At 40.4% G+C, this 23,143-nt stretch overlaps 1 protein-coding gene across 1 annotated transcript in view; it reads left to right on the top strand.

The window, feature by feature from the left end:
* The window catches only part of LOC114476772 (histone demethylase UTY-like), a 41,082-nt gene extending 18,999 nt beyond the window's left edge, over nucleotides 1-22,083 (top strand). The window contains 18 exon segments of the mRNA XM_028468671.1: nucleotides 2,009-2,140; nucleotides 2,214-2,285; nucleotides 3,086-3,187; nucleotides 3,830-4,195; nucleotides 5,220-5,952; nucleotides 5,955-6,084; nucleotides 7,718-7,847; nucleotides 9,226-9,331; nucleotides 9,433-9,638; nucleotides 9,720-9,781; nucleotides 14,782-14,856; nucleotides 14,938-15,086; nucleotides 16,275-16,389; nucleotides 16,476-16,663; nucleotides 18,648-18,789; nucleotides 18,859-18,985; nucleotides 20,158-20,328; nucleotides 21,425-22,083. Coding sequence (XP_028324472.1) covers nucleotides 2,009-2,140; nucleotides 2,214-2,285; nucleotides 3,086-3,187; nucleotides 3,830-4,195; nucleotides 5,220-5,952; nucleotides 5,955-6,084; nucleotides 7,718-7,847; nucleotides 9,226-9,331; nucleotides 9,433-9,638; nucleotides 9,720-9,781; nucleotides 14,782-14,856; nucleotides 14,938-15,086; nucleotides 16,275-16,389; nucleotides 16,476-16,663; nucleotides 18,648-18,789; nucleotides 18,859-18,985; nucleotides 20,158-20,328; nucleotides 21,425-21,454 — 3,036 coding nt within the window. The 3' untranslated portion in view covers nucleotides 21,455-22,083.
* The last annotated feature ends 1,060 nt before the right edge of the window (nucleotides 22,084-23,143 follow it).

Here is a 23,143-nt window from a genome sequence, read left to right as displayed (position 1 = left end):
CCTCCCCCCCCCCCCCCCCCCCCCCCCCCCCCCCCTTCTCTCTTTTTCTCTCTCTCTCTCTGCTCAGCAGTGGCTCGGCTTCACCATCACGCTCAGCTCAATTAATGCTGAAAAATTAACCAACCACCCACTCCTCATGGATCAAATCACCATCTAAACAGAAGAAAACTTAACTTCCTGTTGCCTTTTAATCAAAGTCAGGTGTGTTTCTTACACTCTGTTATTGGCTTCATTAGCAGCCAGTGTGATCGGTGAGGTTATGCTACAGCGGGCCCTTCCTTCTTCCCCCCTGCCTTCCCCCCACAGTAGTTGACCGAGAGATCCTGTAGATGCTCCCAACCCCCCCACCCCCCCACACCCCCCCAATTCATTCAACTATGAATCATCTGACAGTAAATGCCTGTGTTCATGTTTGTGTTGTTGTTGTCGTTTGCATTGGATTACATCATTGGAACGATTTGCTGAGGGGATGCAGAGATAGTCATGTGACTCTATAACGACATAGGGAAACCCATAGTTTTGTGTTTCTTTTGTTGTGTGCACGAAAGGTTGAATAGCTTTATGATGTGTTTTAATGTATATTTTTATCACAAAAGTGTCCACCTGGGGTGTCCTACGCCAACAATTCATACTAGTTGATACTTTCGTTCATCGCGACGTTGTTTTAACTGCTAAGTATGTTTTAAATGGCGGGAACTGTGTGCCTTTTTCCATTAAACTATACGATCAGTAGTTTTGGTGCCGCTGGGTTAAAGTAGGGTGACCGTATGTTGGGATTTACCTGGACGCGTCCTCTTTTTTACGTCTTGTCTCAGGATATTTTTCAAGCGGGGACTGCTTTTTAGTTGCAATACTTTCAGGCTCGTCAGCGACGCTTTTATAAAGCAAAATACTGGGAAATTAGTAATTTAATCATTATTGTGCTCTCGTTTGTACTGTATAAGTGACCAGATACCAGTCCGGATGTTCACTTACGGTTTATTTCATTTTTGTGATCCATTTTAGTTGAATTTGGGGACATTTTCTTGAGTAATTTGAAGAAAATTGGTAGATTTGAGAGTTCTTTTAACAATTTGAGGTAAAAAATGACTGCCATCATGTGATATATGCATAAGGAAAAACCTGAGCCCTGCTAATATTGTGGAGTTTTATTGAATTTGTGTATTATCACGTGATGGTTTCTCTTACTTGTTTGCTTTCTGCTGCCGGCCGAATCGGATGATTTAAAGGGCCGGATTTGGCCCCCGGGCCATGAGTTTGACACTAGTGCTTTTGTTAATGAAAACATGGATGATTTCTCCTTTCAATGAGCATTCACAGGCAGCTCAGTCCTCACTTTTTTTTTAATGGACTTTGGTGTTGATATTGATGTTTGTTTATATTCACTCCTAATGACAGTAAAACGGGTCATTCTCAGCCAAATTACTGCAGTTTTTAATCTTGAAATCATTTAAAAATGCTGTTAAAACCCAGTCATGCATGAAAAATAAAAAATAGTTGTAGTGTGAAACTGAAAATTACCGTGGTATAGATTTTTGGTCCTGCACTAATGCAACCAATGTGGTTTAATTATTTTTTTTTTTAATCCGTCATCACAGTGAGAAGTTCAGTTTAGTGTTGCGTCACACTTGTGTGTTTTTTATTTCTCTCAGTTTCAGCACACTCTTCTTCTTGCTGTGTTCTCTTTTTCTATATTTCCCCATCCCATCACCGCATCTCCGCCCTCTCGCCATACTCCCACATGCCGCCTCGCTTTCTAATAACAACGCTTAATTTGCATTCTCACGCTTCTTTGACCTTTATTTTTGATTCACTGATGTGATGCCTACTTATGGGAAATATGTTTCCTTCTCATTTTGTGACTGTTTTTTTTTTTTTTTTAAATGTGTGTTTTACAATCGTTCACCTCTCTGTGCTTTTCCTCTCTTCACGTTTGTGTCGCTTCCTCTTTTCGCCTGCGCCACGTCCCTCCCCCTCCATCCCCCACACCCCCTCCTCCTCCTACCAGGCTTGCAAGCCCAATCACAGTGCAGAGGGCGGGGCCTCGGCTCAGTCTCTGCCCCCTCACGTGGGCTCTCTGGGGCAAGCGGAGGACCAGTCGTGCCCGGCCAAGAGGCGAAGAGCCTCCAGTCCTGCCAAGGTAAACACACGAGTGATGTTCTTCTTCAAAGAAGTTGCAGCTTTTCACCCTCCATGTCTTTATTTGTTTAAAGGGGGATTCATGGGCCAGTACAACACCACAGCAGTCAGTTCCCAACTGGTACCTCTCCCCACAGAAGCTGCAGGTGTGCAACACATAGAAAAGAAAGAAACATTTAATTTAAATCCGTGTACTGTTCATTTTTTGGTTACTCAGTTTTAAAACTAAGTCAAAATAACAAATAGTGTTAGTCACATAACTGATGAACTGGTGAATTGAAACGTTACTAATGCATAGATATGTTAAAAAAAATAAATAAAAAAAAGATGTTACAAAAAGCATGCACATAGGTGATTAAAGAAACCAGAGGTGGTGTAATGAATCTACTGGTGCTCCTCGTGTCTTGTGGTCAACTGCCATTATTGGCTCACAATGTTAAAACATGCAACAAAAAAAAAAGATTTACTGCCCTCAAATAGCTGTGTAATTATTTGACAGCAGTTTATTTGGATACTATTTTGACTATTTTAAAACCACAAAAGAAAACGTGAGCAGCTTTTTATGAGCTAAAACATCCACAGACTGCATGAAAACAGGAGCAGGAGCAGAAAACTGCTGAAATAAATCCTAAACAGTCCTATTGTGTGAGGAGACCTGGTCCAGGACCTGTGGAGAGAAACCAGGTGCAGCGGACCTCTGTTCTTGCTGTAATTTCCATGTAAATATCCAAATATCACACAACGGAACAAGATTTTGTCATTATTTCAATTTTAAAACCAGAAAAATGTTGTTTATCTGGTTTTTGTTGTTTCTGTATTTCTGTTTTGGTTTTAAGTCCGTAAAACAAAATAGCAAAATTATTTGATTTTAAAACCAAAAAACAAACACTCCATGGATTACTTTAAGACTCCCACAGAGGTCACATCAGGTTTGTTTCTCTTTCAGATGCTGGAGCAGTTGCGGAGTAACCGGGCCAACTTAAAGCCCCCTCAGTTACAGATGTTGGAGCAGCTGGAGGCTCAGCTCGCGCTCATGCAGCAGCACCAGGTACAGGCACGTAGTGTGTGAACATTTCCCAAATTCTGTTTCAGGGATTTCTCCAGCGGTTTCCAACTTTTTTTTGATATCAACCTGAAACTTTTTTGTACACAAAGTTTATCTTTGGCCTAATGTTTATTATCACCAAACTTCTGCAGTTGATGTCTATACATTAGTTAATTTATTTCAGTTTTTTAGCCTTCCCTAATGAGAATTGGCTTCATATTTAAAGTAAATCTCTAGGTTGTTTTTTTTTTTTTTTTGGGCAGATTACAGATTTCTGTATTTAAAAACATGATTATTGTCACTCATTATCATATATTTCCAAATTTTCTCATCAAAAGTAACCTCTATGGTTCCTACTTCAATCTGAACAAAAAGTAGCCATGTAGGTCTGTATATTGTAATACAGTATTACAAACATGATCAAAAACTATTTAGGGGTCGCCAGAAATTCTTGATTTAAAATGGGGTCACGATCCAAAAAAGGTTTAGAACCACAAATATAGACCTTTAATCAGCCGTTTTCTGGTAAAAAATTACGTGTAAGTGTTTGATATAGTTCCGTTACATTTCCACTCTTTCCAGTGTAGGTGTGAATGTTCCCGGTTTGTTGGTAGTTAAATGTTTTTTTGTGTGTTTGTGTCCCAGACGAGACAGACGGCCTCAGGAGGACAGGTGCGTCCCTCGCTCCCCAACGGCCCCGCCGCCAACTCCCTCCCCTCGCCCAACCTCAGCCTCCACGCCACAGCGCGGCCCCTCCTCGGACCCCACCGGCCGCCGTGCCCACCTCAGCCGGTGGTCAACGGGCCGCTGGGCGGCGCCGCCGCACACGCCCAGCCGGCCACGCTGGCGGGCGACAGTAGTAGTAGTAACAGTAATAATAATAATCAGCCAGGACCCAACGGAGACGTGCCTTACCTGCAACCTGCCGGCAGCAGCGACGCAGCACTGCTACCTCACACCTGCACAAGCACGCTAACCCAGGACGCCACGGCGCACCTAAACTCCTCTCAGGTACTGACCAAGTCATGGAATAATTTAACTGTTTTGGAAATATAGCCTACCCTTTTTTTTTTTGAATGGTTAAAATTTATTAAACCCCAATAATGTTAAAGTGTTTAACTTTTTTAGAAATGCTTGGAAAATGTGCATTCAATGCAATGTGGCTGGCAAATGTGAAATACCAACAATGGTTGAAGATTGTACATAGTATGATAAGAGATGGACGCAACTTTCATTCCCCGTGCTACATTTTTGCTGCTAACCGTGGCACACACTGTGTTACACTCGTACACTGGAAAGGTGTACGAGTGTATCAATAACATTTTTCTATTACCCATGTTCAATTACAATTACAGTGATCAGCATTTTTTTCAATTACTATTAATTTAAAAAATATATATATATTCAAAGACAATTACAATTACTTTCTCAGTTACTAAAATTTGATTACAATTAATTTCAATTCCTGATCCTGAAATAAATAACCTAATAAAAGATAAAATTCCTCTTGTGTTAGCTTTCTGTTAGCATCTCTTATGATAACTTTTCCTAAATCAGCTGTAAAATCAACTAAAAAAAAAACATTTATCCTCTAATTTCTTTCATATAACTTGGTGACGTTGTTAGGCATCCTAATCAATGAAAATATTTGTATTAATATTTTAGGTGTGGGCGTTTAAGCCTTTTTTCGATTTCTAATTTTTTTAAATGGTAAAATGTGGGAAAGTTTGATATGAAACGTGTTGAACTTTAACATGGTTCCTCTGTTTTGCGTTTTTTTGTGTGACAATTATCACATTTTCATGGCAATTACAATTACAGTCAATTATATAAACTCAATTACAATTTAATTACGATTAAGACAGCAACATTTTTTATTATTTTTTATTATGTCATAATTGTAATTGATTATTAATTACACGATTACAATTATAATTGATCCTAGCCCTGGTGGGAACCCTGGGTGAATTTGGTAGTGTGGCCTGTTGGTGTTTCTGCAGCTTTCCTTCAACTCTGCTCATCTTTTCTCCCCCAGGGGCTTCAGAAGGGGTCGACAGGCTCCAGCGCCGAGGGGATCCCCTCCCACGCCACGCCCCCAGTGCACCCCAACAATCAGGTTGGACATTCCACGAATGCCCCGTCGCCACGGCCTCACAACCACCTCCCTTCCCCCCCGTCCCTCGGCCACTCCTCTACCTCAGGTGGAGCAGGACCAAGCACGTCCTCTACCAAAGATGGCAGCGCCGTGGCTGCGTCCCTCGGCAACGGCGGCGCCGAGGGGAAGACGCCACCGACGCCGCACGCAGACGGCAAAGTGCCGCCCGCAGACAGTCTTGTCAATCACGACTCGGGGAACGGCAGCAAGGGGGCCGAGGGCGAGGAGAAGCCCAGCCTTAGCGTAGACAATCCCAGGTTATCTGCCCTGCTGGCAGGGGGGAAGGGTCCTGAGGGGGCCCACACACCGTCGGAAGCCACCGGACCCACGTCCTCCACGGCGCCGGATCCCCACAAGAAAGTCAACAACATCCACCCGGCTGTGCTGCCCTCCACCCCCCACGCACAGGGCAGCTCAGCCGCCTCCTCGCCCATCTCCGCCATGTCCACAGCCACGCCCTCACCAAAATCCTCAGAGCACACCCAGACAGGGGTCCAAAGCCCCGCCACCACCACCACCGCCTCCACCACCACCACCACCACCGCCACTACGTCAGCCGCAACCGCCGTCAGCGTCAACGGGAAGGGAGGCATGTCCGAGGACTCCCAGAGCCCCAGAAGGCAGAGCCGCCCGCCGTCAGCTCCCTGAAGGCCACGCCTCCGCACGGACACAGCTCCTCCCCTTCGTCATCGTCGTCTTCCATCTCCATCTACCCGAGCTCCACCGATGTGTTGAAGGCCTGCAGGTGAGAGAATGAGCCGTGTTTTCAGCTGCTTTTGACATGTGAACCCAGTCCAGACCAGCCCACTGCATTATCAGGAACAATTAAGTTTTTATTAAGTCATTGATTCTCAACATGTGGCTTTTTGTTTCAATTTTATTTATTATTTCCCCAGAAAACATTAAGAGGAAAAGTTTTTAACTCCTTTTTTTACCTACTTTCTTTGTCAATTTTTTGCCTTTATCAAAATGTTTTGGCACTTTTTTCAGACTTTAGCTAATTTTTGGCAAAAAACCCTTTTTCCTATTTTTTGTCAATTTTTGCAAGTTTTTTTTGACACTTCTGTCCTTTCTTGACTTTTTTTGGCCACTTTTTATCCAAACAAGATACATTTTGCCCAATAAATACCACTTGTTTCCTTTTTTTCTTACATTTTGCCTCTTTTTGTTCCACAAATTGTTTGCCAAAACAATTTGCCAAATTTTGCCCATTTTAGCTACTGTTTGCCCATACATACCACCTGGTTCCTCTATTTGCCTATTTTTTTTTGGCCACTCGACTGCTTTTGGCTCATTTTAGTCACTTCTCACTCTTTTCATGCCATGTTTTTGCCGCTTTTGGACCATTTTTCACCACCTGTTATCATGTCTGCCTCCACTCACTCGTCTCCACCCCTGTATTATCCTCAACGTGGTCTGGTCCACGGTGCAGATTTGGAGCATGTGGTAAAGAGCCAGCGTTGGTGTGCATTTTACGACATCTTCAGATTTCACAGTAAGGTATCAGGAAAACCTCTGTCATTTGTCAGCCCAAACAGACTCATGACTCGGCAAAATCTCCGTCAAATGAAACAGCACTAGGCTTCAAAATAAAAGTCATAGATTCAGCGGCCTGGGACATAGTACACTTGATGAAGTCAGTTGAAAAGTTGTACTTTTATTTATTTTTTTAAAAGTTCAGAATAAATACATAGTTAAATAAATGCTTTAAAAATAAATAGAATAAAACAGCTTTCAACTTACTCTCGTATCTGAAGCAGCACATATTGATGACGTCGTGTATTTCCTATACAACTTCATGTCGTGTTTTACGGCCTGAGGCGGGTTTTATTGTTTAGTGTGTTGACTTTTATTTGGAAGCAAGGCCCTTTCATCTGACAGGGGTTTTGCTGACTCGTGAGTCCGTTTGGCCTGACAAATGACAGTGAGGTATCAGGAAAACCTCTGAGACCTGTGGATGTCCTAACGTGCACTGTACAGCGTGCGTCAGGCAGGATTTAAAAGGTCAACTGAGGTCATGTTGGTGAGGGGGGAAAGAAGTGGATGTGCACGAGATGCTGAATTCTAAGCAAAAAAAAGCTGCTGCTCTGGTGTAAGATGTGAAAAAATGCTTGGAATGCAACGTGGCTTCTTGTGTAGTTGTGTCCAGACTCCTGTGAGGATAACCTGTGCCTTTTGTTGTGAGCACGTCTCCCGTCTCCCCCCAGTGGACACACAGTCTAACTACAAAAGCAGGCACAGGCTGTTATGTAACAGCCAACAACAGCAGAGCTCAGTGGACAGGCTTGTTGCCAGGCAGAACTCATTCACATGAATGACTTCTTCAATTCAATTCAATTCAGTTCCTTCTTCAATAAAAACGAATCCCGTTTCTGCAGGAATCTGGGGAAGAACGGCCTCTCCAACAGCAGCATCCTCCTGGATAAGTGCCCACCGCCACGCCTGCCGCCTCCGCCCTCGCCAGTTCTTCCCAAAGATAAGCTCAACCCCCCCACGCCCAGCATCTATGTGAGTATTAGGGTTGTACATTGCCATGAAGCTGAGGATACGGTTCACGATTTGCATGTCATGATATCATATATCCTGATACTAAACAATACAATATACAACACAATATCAATCTCGCCAAATCTATTTTTTTCTTACACCCTTACTATTTAAACTGCAAAAAGTGACAAATCGTCTCACCTTTAGTAATAAAAGGCCTTCACATGTGATCAACATGTCTGTCCAATGTCTCTTTAACTTTATATCATCATAAAACGAGCATTTTACTCTGAAAAATAATTATAAACATAAGAATATGCTAACAATAATCAATGCCCTTAATTATATCTACAGTAGCACCGCCAGGAATAAGGTTTTTATATGCATGAGTTCCTGCGTGATCTAAGAAGTTGCAGCGTGAGAGCTGTAAACAGGAAGTAGCACCCAGACACAGGAAGTAGCAGCCCTAGAATGACTGGATAAAGGATATAAAGCAGTGGTTCCCAACCTTTTTTGCATTTCTGGCGACCCTAAAGACATTCTTTTTTCTAGAATTAGTTTTTATTACAAATACAGAGTTGCCGTTATTAGTAACAAGTTGTGCCAACTCAAATATTTTTATACTCCATTTTATTATTAATTAATTAAACTATATAAAAAATATTGCGAAATAATTTACAAATTTCACCTTTACAATTACAAAATGGTATTATACATATATGTTTTTTTTTAAATTTGCTAGAAGAAGTAAATGGTAACTAGCTATAATTCCATCCATCCATCCATCCATCCATCTTCATACCCGCTTATTCCCGTTTAACAGGGTCGCGGGGGTCTGCCGGTGCCAATCTCCGGCTCTCATAGGGCGCTGGGCGGGGGTACACCCTGGACAGGGCGCCAGTCCATCACTGGGCAACACAGACACAGACAACCATTCACACTCTCATTCACTCCTATGGGCAATTTAGAGACTCCATTCAACCTTACAGTCATGTTTTTGGATTAACTATAATTCATGTACAGATATAAAAAAAGTGGTATGCTTATCAAACTAAGTAACAACATACATCTATAAAAGTGTGTTTTATAAAAAATGAAACTTCCAAGTTAAAATACATTGAGGATTGAGGTAGTTTAACAAGGTCTGATGTGGTTCATGACACCTAGTGACTGGGCGTTATCGTACTATGCATATGTTAAAATGCATTTAAAAATAAAAAAATCGTTAAACATGACTTTAAAAAATCGATTTGGACATTTTTTGGATCGATACGCTAATCATAAAATGATATATCGCGGTATCGATTTTTTTCTTCCATCCTTAGTGAGCGCTATCATTAGGAAAGCTTTGGGGTTTGTTGATTGGCCCTGATGATGAATTATTCTCACTCTCTTTCAGCTGGAGAACAAGAGGGATGCGTTCTTCCCTCCTCTGCACCAGTTCTGCACAAACCCCTCCAACCCCGTCACCGTCATCCGAGGCCTGGCTGGAGCTCTCAAACTGGGTACGAGTGTTTAGAAGCAACCACTGGTGCACAGATGTTTGTGAATGTCCTTGTTTGACTGGTTGTTGTGTGTACCTGACCCACCCCCCCTCCCCCTGTAGACCTGGGCCTCTTCTCCACAAAGACGCTGGTGGAAGCGAACCCCGAGCACCTGGTGGAGGTGTGGACGCAGCTCTCTCAGCCCGCCGACGAGAACTGGGACCCGACGGGGACCAAGAAAATGTGGCGCTGCGAAAGCGCCCGCGCCCACACCACCATCGCCAAATACGCCCAGTATCAGGCGGCGTCCTTCCAGGAGTCGCTGCGGGTCAGTGACCAGTCGCTCATAGGTGTGTGACGCCGCTGTTTAGCAGTCGGTTGAAACTCTGCCGTGTGGTTTTTATTTCAGGAGGAGAACGAGAAGAAGGCACTAAAGGAGCCGTCGGACTCAGAGCCAGCATCAGCAGACAGGTACACATGATCCCAGCAAGGTCATTTTGTCTTCTTTTTGAAATAATATGTCACGGCTGAGGTTCCCAACCCTTTTCAGGTCGTGAAACCATTTTCTGTCGATCTTGGAGACTACTATTTTATTTTTTTTCTTTAGAATAATTTTTTCAACATGTTTTTTATATTGCATTACAAATACAGAGTAGCCAGGGTTAGACCTCAAAGTGACAACATGCGCCACCTCAAATATTTTCATACTGCATTTTACTTGAACTAGCGTTATACTAATAATCATTAAAAAAATAACATTTTAACATTTTTATTTTATTTTTTAAACCAATTTACGTACTACAAATTTCAGGTGACCCCAATTTCATTCCAGGCAACCCCACATGGGGTCACGACCCCAAAATTGAAAAACTCCGTGTTAGTCTCATTTATTCTATTTTTTCAGGAAATTTCCTTTGATCTCCTGACTGTCTTTGACTCAACTGTCAGTCTTCCTCAGAGGCGTCTGCTGATCGCTTTGATTTGTCCTCATGAGGACAAGGGGGATAAGGGAACATTTTCAGTCCCCCACACCTGGGACTCCCTTCTTCAGAGACCATCGGGCCACATGGGGGCGTGGCCACCCTGAGAGAACTGTCAAGTTGGCCATGCCCAGAAAGAAGTTATCAAAGCGATCAGCAGACGCCTCAGAGGAGCACTAAAAGTCGAAACACGTCAGGAGATCAAAGTAAACTTCCTGAAAAAGTAAATGGAACCCAAATATATTAGTTATGTAATAAATATTTCTTGGAAAGGAAACAAATTGTGCAGTGTCATTGTTAGGGTTTCCCGATCCGATATTGATATCAGATATCGGTCCGATATCATTAAATAAAAAACGAAACATCTAAAATCTCTAATGTAATATATATTTTTGTTTTATATATTGTATTTAAGACATTTTCACGTAATTTATTTTATTTTATTCGGTTGTAGAATATTCTTTTGTCTAAATTTGTTTAAATGACTGTAAACCAATGGTTACAGTCTGAACCTGATAGGAAGAGATGATAGGAAGAGATGGAATCCATCCTACTTTGGAGGGAGCATCTCTACTATCAGAAAACATGGCACATTTATGACATCTCATGAATGAGACCATGTTACAGAGGGGGAGTCCTCCACGCCCCTCTGCGCTTGCCTTAGGACAGTTTCCCTCCCATTGCTATCAGGATAGCTGTGTTCATCGCCATGACAACTGTTGTGATGGTGATGAATATTATTTTATGGAGACGGTGTCAGTCCCCCGACCCATATTTCACAATGATTTTAACATAAAATCAAATAAAAGAGCTATCAATTATAAAAATCTGAAAAAAATTAAAATCTCAAATCTAGAAACACCAAAACATAAAACCATTAGATGTGCTCTATTAAATATTAGATCACTGAGATCCAAATCTCTACTAGTAAATGACCTTATCTCAGAAAATAACTTTGATTTATTCTGTTTAACTGAAACATGGCTGTATCAAGATGAATATGTTAGTTTAAATGAAGCCACTCCTCCCAGTCATTTAAATACTCATATGCCACGAGACATAGGCCGTGGAGGTGGTGTAGCAGCTATTTATCATTCCTCTCTCCTAATCTATCCTAAACCAAAGGCCAATTACACTTCCTTTGAAAGCCTGGTTCTAAATTTATCTCATATCGAATCAAAAACCTGCCAGCCAGTCTTATTTGCGATAATTTACCGTCCTCCAGGCCCTTATTCTGAATTTCTATCAGAATTCTCTGAGTTTATATCAAACTTAGTCCTCAGTTCTGATAAAATACTGATAGTAGGAGATTTTAATATCCATGTGGACAAAGATAGTGATAGCCTGAGCTCAGCCTTTATGTCCCTAATAGACTCAGTTGGCTTTTTTCAAACTATTAATGAAGCTACTCATCGTTTAAATCATACTCTTGATCTTGTTCTAACATATGGCCTTGATATTAATGAACTAAAAGTCTACCCTGAAAATCCTCTGCTATCAGATCACTTTTTAATATCTTTTAACATTATCCTAGAGGATCTCGCACTGTGCAATAAAATAGTTACAAGTAGAAATCTATCCAACAGTGCTGTGGCTAAATTTAAAGAGGCCATTCCTGCTGCCTTAAACTCAGTGCACCATCCAATAAATAACTATGATATTAATTATAACCCCTCTCAACTGGATCTGCTTGTCGATAGCTCTGCTAGTCTACTAAAATCCACCTTGGACTCAATTGCCCCATTGAGGGAAAAAACTATTAAACGTCAGAGGAAAGCTCCGTGGTTTAGCTCTGAAACTCACACACTCAAACAAACAACCCGTAAATTAGAGAGAATGTGGCGCTCCAATAAAACAGAGGAGTCACGAATACTTTGGCAAGAAAGCCATAGTAAATACATGACAGCCTTACGACATAGTCGATCTACATACTACTCCTCACTAATTGAAGAAAATAAAAATAATCCGAGGTACCTTTTCAGCACTGTAGCCAGGCTAACACAAAGTCAGAGCTCTATTGAGCCCATGATTCCTCTAGCCCTCAGCTGTGAGGACTTTATGACATTTTTTAACGATAAAATTCACAAGATTAGAGATCAAATTAGCCACTCCCTGCCTTCACCTGGGCCTGCTGTACCATTAAATGTAAATAGGCCTAACCTAAACTGTTTCACACATATAGGACTTCAGGAACTTAACTCTATTATTTCATCCTCCAAACCATCGACCTGCCTTTCAGATCCGATCCCAACTAAGCTGTTTAAAGAAGTTATTCCCCTAGTCTGCCCATCTTTGTTGGAGACAATAAATATATCCCTATCAATAGGCTACGTGCCACAGTCCTTTAAAGTAGCTGTAATCAAACCCCTTCTCAAAAAACCTACTCTTGATTCCAGCACTTTAGCAAACTACAGGCCTATATCTAATCTTCCTTTTATTTCAAAGATTCTTGAGAAAGTTGTGGCAGCTCAGCTCTGTGAATTTCTTCAAAACAACAGCCTGTTCGAGGACTTCCAGTCAGGCTTTAGAGCTCAACACAGCACAGCACAGACTGCTTTAGTTAAAGTAACTAATGATCTACTCTGGGCTTCAGATGAAGGACGACTGTCAGTGCTGGTTTTATTAGATCTTAGTGCAGCTTTTGACACTATAGATCACTATATTCTACTAGAGAGATTAGAGAAATTACTTGGAATCACAGGGACTGCCCTAAACTGGTTTAAGTCCTACCTATCTGATAGGTACCAGTTTGTACACGTGAATAATAAGTCTTCTGTGTACACTAAAGTAAGCTACGGGGTTCCTCAGGGCTCTGTGCTAGGTCCAATCCTCTTCTGTATCTATATGATCCCCCTTGGTAATGTTATGAGAAAATACTCTGTTAACTTCCACTGCTATGCTGATGATACCCAACTGTATGTATCAATGAAGCCAGGTGAGACAAATCAGCTATCTAAACTTGAGGCCTGTCTAAAGGACATTAGGGCCTGGATGGACCAAAATTTTCTTCTTCTCAACTCAGACAAGACTGAGGTCATTGTACTGGGCCCGCGACACCTTAGAGAAACCTATGCTAGCCTAACTGCCCTAGATGGCATTACTCTGGCACAAAGCACAACTGTTAGAAACCTTGGGGTTCTATTTGATCAGGACTTATCCTTCAACTCTCACATAAAACAAACTTCAAGAACTGCCTTCTTTCATCTCCGTAACATTGCTAAAATCAGATCTATCCTGTCTCAGGGCGACGCCGAAAAACTAGTCCATGCTTTTGTTACCTCTAGACTGGATTATTGTAATTCTCTTTTAGCAGGCTGCCCGAGCAAGTCGCTTAAGACACTTCAGCTGGTTCAAAATGCTGCAGCACGTGTACTGACTAAAACTAGGAGAAGAGATCACATTACTCCTGTATTAGCCTCTCTGCATTGGCTTCCCATAAAATATAGAATAGAATTCAAGATTCTTCTTCTCACTTATAAAGCCCTAAATGGACAGGCACCAGTCTATCTCAAGGAGCTTGTAGTGCCATACAATCCCCCCAGAACACTACGCTCTCAAAATGCTGGAATACTCGTTGTTCCATTCATCTCTAAAAGTAGTATAGGAGGAAGAGCTTTCAGTTATCAGGCCCCACTTCTCTGGAACCATCTACCAACCACGGTTTGGGGGGCAGACACCCTCTCTACCTTTAAGGTTAGGCTCAAAACATTCCTCTTTGATAAAGCTTTTAGTTAGGAACCAGCTCATAGCTCATAATTAAGATGCAATAGGCATAGACTGCCGGGGGGGGGGGTCTGGCATGCTCGGTTGGAGAGAGGTTGGAGAGGGCGTTAAGAGAGAGGTCATTTAGGTTAGAGAGGGACCGGAGAGGGTCCCATTCCTCTTTCAAACACTCCCTCTATGTCTGCTTCTTCCCTTGTGTGTTTGCTCCAGTACTCCTTCTGGCTTTTGTCTTGCAGGTCCGTGGGATCCTCAGTGTGGAGTTACAGAGACTCAGCGGCTCTGTCTCCACCCTTTTCTCTGCACACACCCAACACAGCATAACGTGGATGGCTGTTCATCATAGGAATGGGATCCACACAAGGTTCCTGCTGCTTAACAGAAGGTTTTCCTTGCCGCCATGATGAATTCATGTTGGGTGTGGGATACATATGTATGTGTATATACGTATATATGCATATGTGTGTATCCATAAAATGAAGAGTCCGTCCTTAAGACTGCTCTACTGTAAAGTGCCTTGAGATACCATTGGTTATGATTTGGCGCTATACAAATAAATATTGATTGATTGATTGATTGAATTGGTCAGTTTTTCTCGTACTGATTGCTGACTATTGTTCTGTGTTTGAGTAATGTCACTTGATCAAGCCTTTTTTAACCTTTGAGACTACAAAATAAGTATGTATGATATACATAATTAAAGTATATTAAGACAGGCACCGACTCTTGCTAAGTTTCACTGCGTTTTTCTCTTCTTTTTTTTTTCTTCAGTGCTGCCCGAAAGAGACGAGGACCCCTCAAGCACATTAAGTTTGGAACCAACATTGACGTGTTAGACGAAAAGAAGTGAGTTCTCCTCTGTTAGTCACAGTGACGCCTGCTTTCTGCAGCGCTTTAAAGCTCCTCCCTCTCCTCCTCCTCCACCAGGTGGAAACAGCAGCTCCAGGAGCTCAGCAAACTGCCCGCCTTCGCTCGAGTCGTCTCCGCTGGTAACCTGCTGAGCCACGTGGGCCACACCATCCTGGGCATGAACACGGTGCAGCTGTACATGAAGGTGCCGGGCAGCAGAATACCAGGTCAGTGCAGCGTGAACTCATAAATGCCAATAAATACATAATAAATGTAAATATTTAATTTCAAAATCCGGTGAATTGCATGATTTTCAGTTGAATGTATTGCATTGTTGCAAAACTAAAGTCACTTCCATTCCAAATGTATTTAAATTAATCAGAATCCTTGTTAAAAAAAAGTGGCGTAAACACAATATTGTTTAATTATAAATCAAACATTCAAAAAACAGTAAAGAAATAAATGTCAACATAAAAGGTAGTTTAGTAAAATTCCAAATCCAGCTGTTTTTAAAACAATAATAAACAAAAAAATATACAGTAAACTATAGTTGATTAAAAGTCCACGGTGTCAATAATAGCATTAAACTGAAATTTGTGCTTGATTTTGTTTAGTAAATAAAATAGCAATATTGCAATTTCCCTTTCATGAAGTGAATTACATTTTTTACGTCCTGTTTTCTGCGATGAAAGAAAATCAGTATTCATAATCCATATTGACAGATTAATGATCGCTGCACAGGCAGGATATGAGCAAACACACAGTTTCTAACTCTGAGGTTTTAGCAGTCATTCGGGAGGGGCTCAAAGTAGAGTCGCTGCTCCTCCGCATCGAGAAGAGCCAGATGAGGTGGCTCGGGCACCTAATTAGGATGCCCCCTGAACGCCTCCCTAGTGAGGCGTTCAGGGCATTTCCCTCCGGAAGGAGGCCCCGGGGAAGACCCAGGACACGCTGGAGAGACTATGTCTCTCGGCTGGCCTGGGAACGTCTCGGGGTCCCCCCGGAAGAGCTGGAAGAAGTGGCCGGGGAGAGGGAAGTCTGGGCCTCCCTACTGAGGATGCTGCCCCCGCGACCCGGAAACGGCTAAGCGGGAGAAGATGGATGGATGGAGGTTTTAGCAGAGTTATTCATTAGCATCTGCTAGAAAAAAGAGCAGTGCTAACGCGGCTAAGGAGAGCAGCCTGTATCTTAAGTGCTCGCTATGTTTCCTCTGTGGCTGTTATATATGTGATAATACGGCGTAAACACAGTTGTTATGGCAACCGGCTGCTTTCCAGCAAATCAACGACGTTGAGAGTTTTTTTTTTTTTTTATTTATTTAATATTTTCTGCAGGAAATGAAAGGATGAATGAACTCGTAATTACAGCATCAGAACTTTAACGCTGTGTTGTTTTGTGTCCGTGTGTTTCCTCAGGTCACCAGGAGCACAACAACTTCTGCGCCGTCAACATCAACATCGGACCGGGCGACTGCGAGTGGTTCGCCGTGCCGGAGCCGTACTGGGGTGTGATGAGCAACTTCTGTGAGAAGTAAGACGACGATCCGGGCGACTTCCTCCCGTGCTTCTTCTGCTTCCTCCTCCAACGTCTTGTTTCTCTCTTTCTTTCTCTCTCAGGAACAACATCAACTTCCTGATGGGCTCGTGGTGGCCGAACCTTGAAGACCTGTACGAAGCAGACGTCCCCGTCTACCGGTTCATCCAGCGGCCGGGCGACTTGGTGTGGCTCAACACGGGGACCGTCCACTGGGTGCAGGCCATCGGCTGGTGTAACAACATCACCTGGAACGTGGGACCTCTCAATGGTACTTATTTAGAAATGTGTGATAGAGGCGCCCAAGTCGTCTACGTCACGTACCAAAAAACAGCACAAAATCAGAAAATACAAGGCAAAAGTCAGCAATGATGACATATTGTCTTATTTTGTTGCTTCTTATCAAAAAGTAGCTCCAATGTGCATAAAATTCCATATTTTGATAAATCTGTATCGTGTCGTCAGATAGATACTGCCATTACAGATATGCGGGCAGTTCTCAGTCGACAAATCTGTCCAATGAGCGCACAGCTTCAGCCCACTCCCATAGTGTATGATATCACTAATTTCTACAGGTTCTGAGCTTTACAATGCTGTGTCAAGCATTCTGATTGGTCTAAGCGTTGCTATATAACACCCACGCTTAAAGAGTGGAACGACAAATAGCACTACGCATGGCACAGCACAAACTTGGATATAAATGGACATGTTATTTCAAGTTAAAATGCACCATCTAGTGGTAAAAAAGAAGACTAAAAATGATTGGAATCAATTAGACTTGCATTTTACACCGTCTGAACATTTTTTCTTTGGCCTATTGTTTATTATTATTACCAAACTTGCTGCAGTTGATGTCCATAAATTAGTTAAAAAATTCCTGCCTTTGTAGCCTTCCCTACTGAGAATTGGCATTATGTTTGTGAGAACTACAGATTGCTGTGTTAAAAACATAATTTGTCACTCAGTATCATATATTTTCCAAATTTCACATCAACTGTAACCACTAAGGGTCATACTTCAATCTGAACCCAAAAAAAAAAAGCCTTTTAGGTCATGTAGAAGCTTCGAAAAACATTATTTTTTACGAGTATGTGATTTTTGGAGAAAAGAGGCTTGGGTTTAACAGGTTTTAATTGCCGTGACCTTTGCAGTGATTTTTAAAAACAGGCCTCCGGCTGATTTCTGACCTTCTCCACTGATTATTCCAGTGTTCATTTCAATATCAACCAACTTGTGTCTGCATATATTTCCATTTATCACCTTATTATGTGTGCAAAGTAGGGCTGGGTAATATAGCGAGATATTAAAGATATATATTGAGTTTTTTATTGTGGTGATGTAGAAAATTACAATATCACCTATGTCAATATTAGAGCTGGATGATATGGACCCATATGGATATTTTTTTCTCAAAATGACAATATGATCATTTTATTTCAAATGACAATTCAGGGTTAAATTTGCTCATGCAAAATGTCACAGGATAAGATGCTCTCAGAAATTAATCTAACGGTGCTTTTCATGCTGTTCTGAGAAGTAGTGAAAGCGCCGACTCCTAAACAAATATTTTAATACAAAACAATTTATTTATATTTATATATATCTTTAATCTCAATATATATCACAAGCTTTTAATAGCTTATTTTGATACAAAAGAAGTTATTATGTATGTGCAATGTAGTAATTTTCTATATCGCCATATTAGAAAATTCAATATATCTTGAATCTTGATATATCGCACAGCTCTAACCAATATTTTTGATAGCTTATTTTTATACAAAATGAGGTATAATCGATACAATAGTTTTCTGTATCGCCATAATAGAAAATATATATATATGTTTTGAATGTCGATTTATTGCCCAGTATTAATAAAAAAAATCTTATAGCTTATTTTGATACAAATACAGTGTATATATGTGTGTACATCAATATAGGTGATATAGTAATTTTCTATATTGCCAAAATAGAAAACTCAATATATCTTGATATATCACCCAGCGATAATTGATTTTTTTTTTTTTTTTTTATAGCGAAAGAGAAAAAGAAAGAAGTGCCACATATTGTGTAGCTGTTTGTTAATCAATGTTCCTGTTTTTTGCATCAGAAAACGTAGCCTATATTTGAATAAAAAATATCGAGATTTATATCGTATATTGACATTTTAAGAAAAAATATTGCGATATGAGTTTTGGTCCATATCGCCCAGCTCTAGTGAAAAGAAGAGGAAAGTAATGGTTGATTTTCCTCCGTAGCCCATCAGTACAAGCTGGCCGTGGAGCGCTACGAGTGGAACAAGCTCCAGAGCGTCAAATCCATGGTTCCCATGGTGCACCTCTCTTGGAACATGGCGCGCAACATCAAAGTGTCCGACCACAAGCTGTTTGAGATGATCAAGTGAGTGATCCGTGCTCCTCCTCCTTCTCCAGCTCCGCCTCTAACATACATCCACGCTCCGTGTCGCAGGTACTGTTTGCTACGCACGCTGAAGCAGTGCCAGTGGATCAAAGAAGCCTTGGCGTCCGCCGGCAAGGAGACGGCGCTGAGGCCGAGGACCAGGGACGAGCCGGCCCACTACTGCACCATCTGTGAGGTTAGTGAGGCGCAGCGGGAACGTTTTCAGCGCCAGGGGTGTGAATTCTAACACAGAACTGGTTTCCTGGACGTGGGAACCAACTGTTTAGTCTTTAGTGAAATTAATATTCAGCAAACTTCTCGTGCAGATGGTTCAATAAGTAAACAAAGATGATTAGCATTAGCTGTTAGCACTATATTTACAGTGGTTGGAATGTGACGATACACTTTTCCTCTTCGTTCCTCACAAAATGAGTTTATTCAATTGTTTGAATTGTTTTAAAGATTGAACTTAGCATTAGCCATTAGCCGTGGGAGTCACAACTTTAGTTTTATCCTCTTCATTTCTTAAGGAATAATTACTTAAGACATATTTTATTCATTACAATTCTGTTATTTTAAAAGTGGGTGAAGGCTAACAGTAAAACATAGCTTTTTTTAAAAAAAACCGTATTTAACTATTTTACCCTTTTTTGAGAACTATAGTGATTTCTGATGGGATATACACTTTATTCGCAACAAATATACAATAATATTTGGTAGAAAACAGGAAAGCTATGAACGGAATTACACATTATTTTGTTTTATAATGGTCTGAACGGTGGTTGAATTCCAACAATAAAAATGTGTGCTTTTTTTAAAATTTTACATAGCATTAGCCATTAGCATCGCAATGCAACAACGCTAATGGCTACTGAGCAAAAGGCAATTTTGCTACATATTTTAATTATTAAATATATATATGTATAACCACAATGAATCACTATGATAATGTTTACAAATTGCTTTAAACAAAGACGATTAGCATTAGCCACTGGAATTATAATAGAACAAATTGAGTGTTACAACTTAATTTCTATTATATTATAATGATTTTATTCAATAAATTGTAGTTATTTTAAAAGTGGTCCTATGCTAACGATAAATATAACTTAAATTACCCTTTTTTAATTAGCTATAGTGATTTTAGATTGGATATAAACTTTTTTTATGACAAATAGTCAATAACATTTTAACTTAATGGTAGAAAATAGGAAAATTATGAACGGACGTGGGAATCAAGTGTTTAGTCTTTAGTTTATTTAATATTCAGCAAATTTCAGATTAATTATGAAATATGACGTCACTTGTTCTGTTAGTTCAATGAATGTAAAAAAATGTGTTCTAACGCGTCTGCATGGTCTTCTTCAGGTGGAGGTGTTCAACCTGTTGTTCGTGCGCCGTGAGCTGCTCGCTAAGAAGCAGCCCGTGGTCCACTGCCAGGACTGCGCCCGGAAAGGCAGCGCCGCGCTGGACGACTTCGTGGTGCTAGAGCAGCACAGGATGGAGGACCTGATGCAGGTCTACGACCAGTTCACATTAGTAAGTCCTCACGCTGACTCAGCGCCGCATCAGGGACGGAAACTGTGTAAATGAACGCTTAGCGTGCCGCTTTTTGGTCGTAAACGTCGTGTTTCTGTAATTATGCAGTATTTTTTCGATCACTCTTTTAGTCAATTTCATACCGTTTTTTTCTTTTCTTTTTTCTTCCTTTCCTTTTTCTTTTTTTTTTTACTTTCTTTTTTCATTTATCTTTTTTTTTCTATATTCATTGTCCTTTTTCTCTTCTTTTTTCTTCTCAGTGAATTTCTTCTGTACACTTTGATTTTTGATCACAATTACCTGCATTCTTTATTAAAATATGAAATAATGTTGTTTTTCTACTTGTTTATTATATTTGTGTTAGTAGTTATGTAATAGTCAGTTTATTTATTTATTTATTTTTGTTACTTTATTTTAATAAACCTTTGTAGACAAAACAACAGGAACTTACATTTGGTCATCCATTTGTCATCATGAAAGGAGAAAAAAAGGGGATACAAGTCGGTTATTTAACCTAATTTTTACCCTTTTAAAACTTATTCTTAGCTATATACATTAAAAAAAAAAATCCTATTTACAAGTACATATTTGTTTAGATCAATGATATTTTTTCCAGAGTACCTGCCATTAAAAATTGAAAGATTTTATCACAATTTCCTGCTTGTTTAATCAAAATATGAAATATGTTCCTTTTTTCCCGTACTCGTTTATTATATTAATCTTGGTAGTTATTTAAGAGTCAGTTTATTTAACCCATTTTTTACTAGAATATTTTGTATTTAATCTTATTTAATATATTTTATTTTTTTTATCCTTTAAATTGTTAGGTTTAAAAGGTAATTACATATAAAAAAATACAAACAGAAAAAGAAACTAATCCCGTGTGAATACGGCTTTAGCCATAGAACTATAACTTGGTTCCTCATTTTTGTGTTTGATTAAATTGTAAATTACAGTTTTTAATCCACGTTTCATGCCAATTACAAAGTCAATTATCTGAACTCATTTACAATTCAATTACAACGGCAACACATTTTTTTTTTTCAATTATGAGGTCGTAATTACAATAACGTGATGATTGTTGTTCTCTCCACAGGCCCCTCCTCTTCATTCATCCTCATCTTGACATTAGATGAACCTCTTTCTTCTTCTGCTGTGGAGCCATTCTGCCCATTTACGAGAACTTGTATCGATTTATTTAAAAAGTGAACGAGAAAAAAAAAAAAAACTTAAAAAAATAAATAAATAAAAATGAAAAATAAAAAAAACACCACGACCCTGCGTACCGTACAAGGACCATTTCTGATATTCAGGAAAGCCAAGGCCGTCTCCCCCCTCACCGCCCTCGCCACCACCGCCTTCCCTTTATGGCTGGTCTCCATAGTGACGGCTGGAGGCTGAGTGTGTCTGTCTATGCAACCCCCCACCCCCACCCAGGCCGTCCACAAGGAGGCGCCACCCGCTTTGACAACAGGACCCTTATTTCCTCTAATGGTTCCTCCACCCCCACCTTCTCAAGACAATGGTTCACCCCCCCGTTTCAAAGGAGGACTCAATCACTGACGGGGGAGACGGGGTATCCTTTTTGTAGATATTTGTTCACAGTCACCCCCACCCCCCGTAAGAGACTACTGACCTGACAACCCTTCTGTTTCTCTCCTTTGATGAAATGTTGGCTTTGATTTCTACTCTGCTCTTTTCTTTTTACTATGGTAGATGGTATCTCTAAGCCTCTCTGGAAGCGAAATCTTAAAAACTATTAAAAAAAAAAACAAAAAACAAAAAAAAAAATGAAATCGTAATGTGAAGAGTTTAGGTGACTACTTCTTTTTTTTTTTTTTTTCTTTTTTACAGCTTTTATCTTTGTGTTTCTTTTAAAAGAAAAAAATGACAAAAAAGAAGAAAAAAAACAACAACTTCCTAGCCAAGTCACAAAGAAAATGGGTTGCACATAGACTTATGGAATTAAGTTTAATTTGTGTTTTTTTTTTTTTTTTTTTTTGGTTCTGTTTCTAATCTCGATGTAAATTTACACTATTTATAAATACATATTTATTGCTTGAAAATATTTGTTGATGGAATGCTGTTATTTTTTTCCAGAGTACCTGCCATTAAAAATTTGAAGGAGTTTTGGCATTTTAACACGGCTCCTCTTACATTTTCTATATATAAATAAAAATTGCTTGGCAAGCGATGTACAGAAAAACGGACGTTTAAAATCGTTTTATTGTTTGAAGAATGTTTTATGAGTCAATAAACACAAAAATTGTCAAATTACACGAGGGGGTGCTGCTGGTTCCTTGAGCGCATCCATTCGTCTGATGTGAGACATGAAGGCAGGCCTGAAACCCAGCAGACAATGTAGCTGTAGACTGACACACAGATTTCTACACTGTATGCCAGGTTCAGGACTCAACGGTGCAGCGACGAGGCGTGAATGGAGACGTTTTCCAGAGCGTTAATGGATGTCAGCTGAGACCCAGTAGCCAGATGTAGCTGCTGTTAGCCTCACAGGATCTACACTGACTACTGAGCAGCCGCTGGACGCCCGGACAGAGGCTGCAGGTGAGGATGTGGGCGTGTCTCAGAGGGTCACGTGACACATTGACAACATAAATGGTTTACAGACAATTCAGTTCACCAATTGTGTTTATAATTACATCTTTCAATTATAATTACGTGTTCAATTATGTTCTCAGTGGCTGGCATTTTTTCCAATTACACTAACAATCCAATTATTTTTTTTCCCCCTGAAAATCAAGTACAATTACGTTCTCCATCACTAACGTTCCATTACAATTTTACTCATTTTTAT

This window comes from Gouania willdenowi, chromosome 2, assembly GCF_900634775.1.
Source record: "Gouania willdenowi chromosome 2, fGouWil2.1, whole genome shotgun sequence".
Lineage (NCBI taxonomy): Eukaryota > Metazoa > Chordata > Actinopteri > Blenniiformes > Gobiesocidae > Gouania > Gouania willdenowi.
Note: the sequence above shows the minus strand (reverse complement) of the source record. Positions and strands in the feature narration are given on the sequence as shown.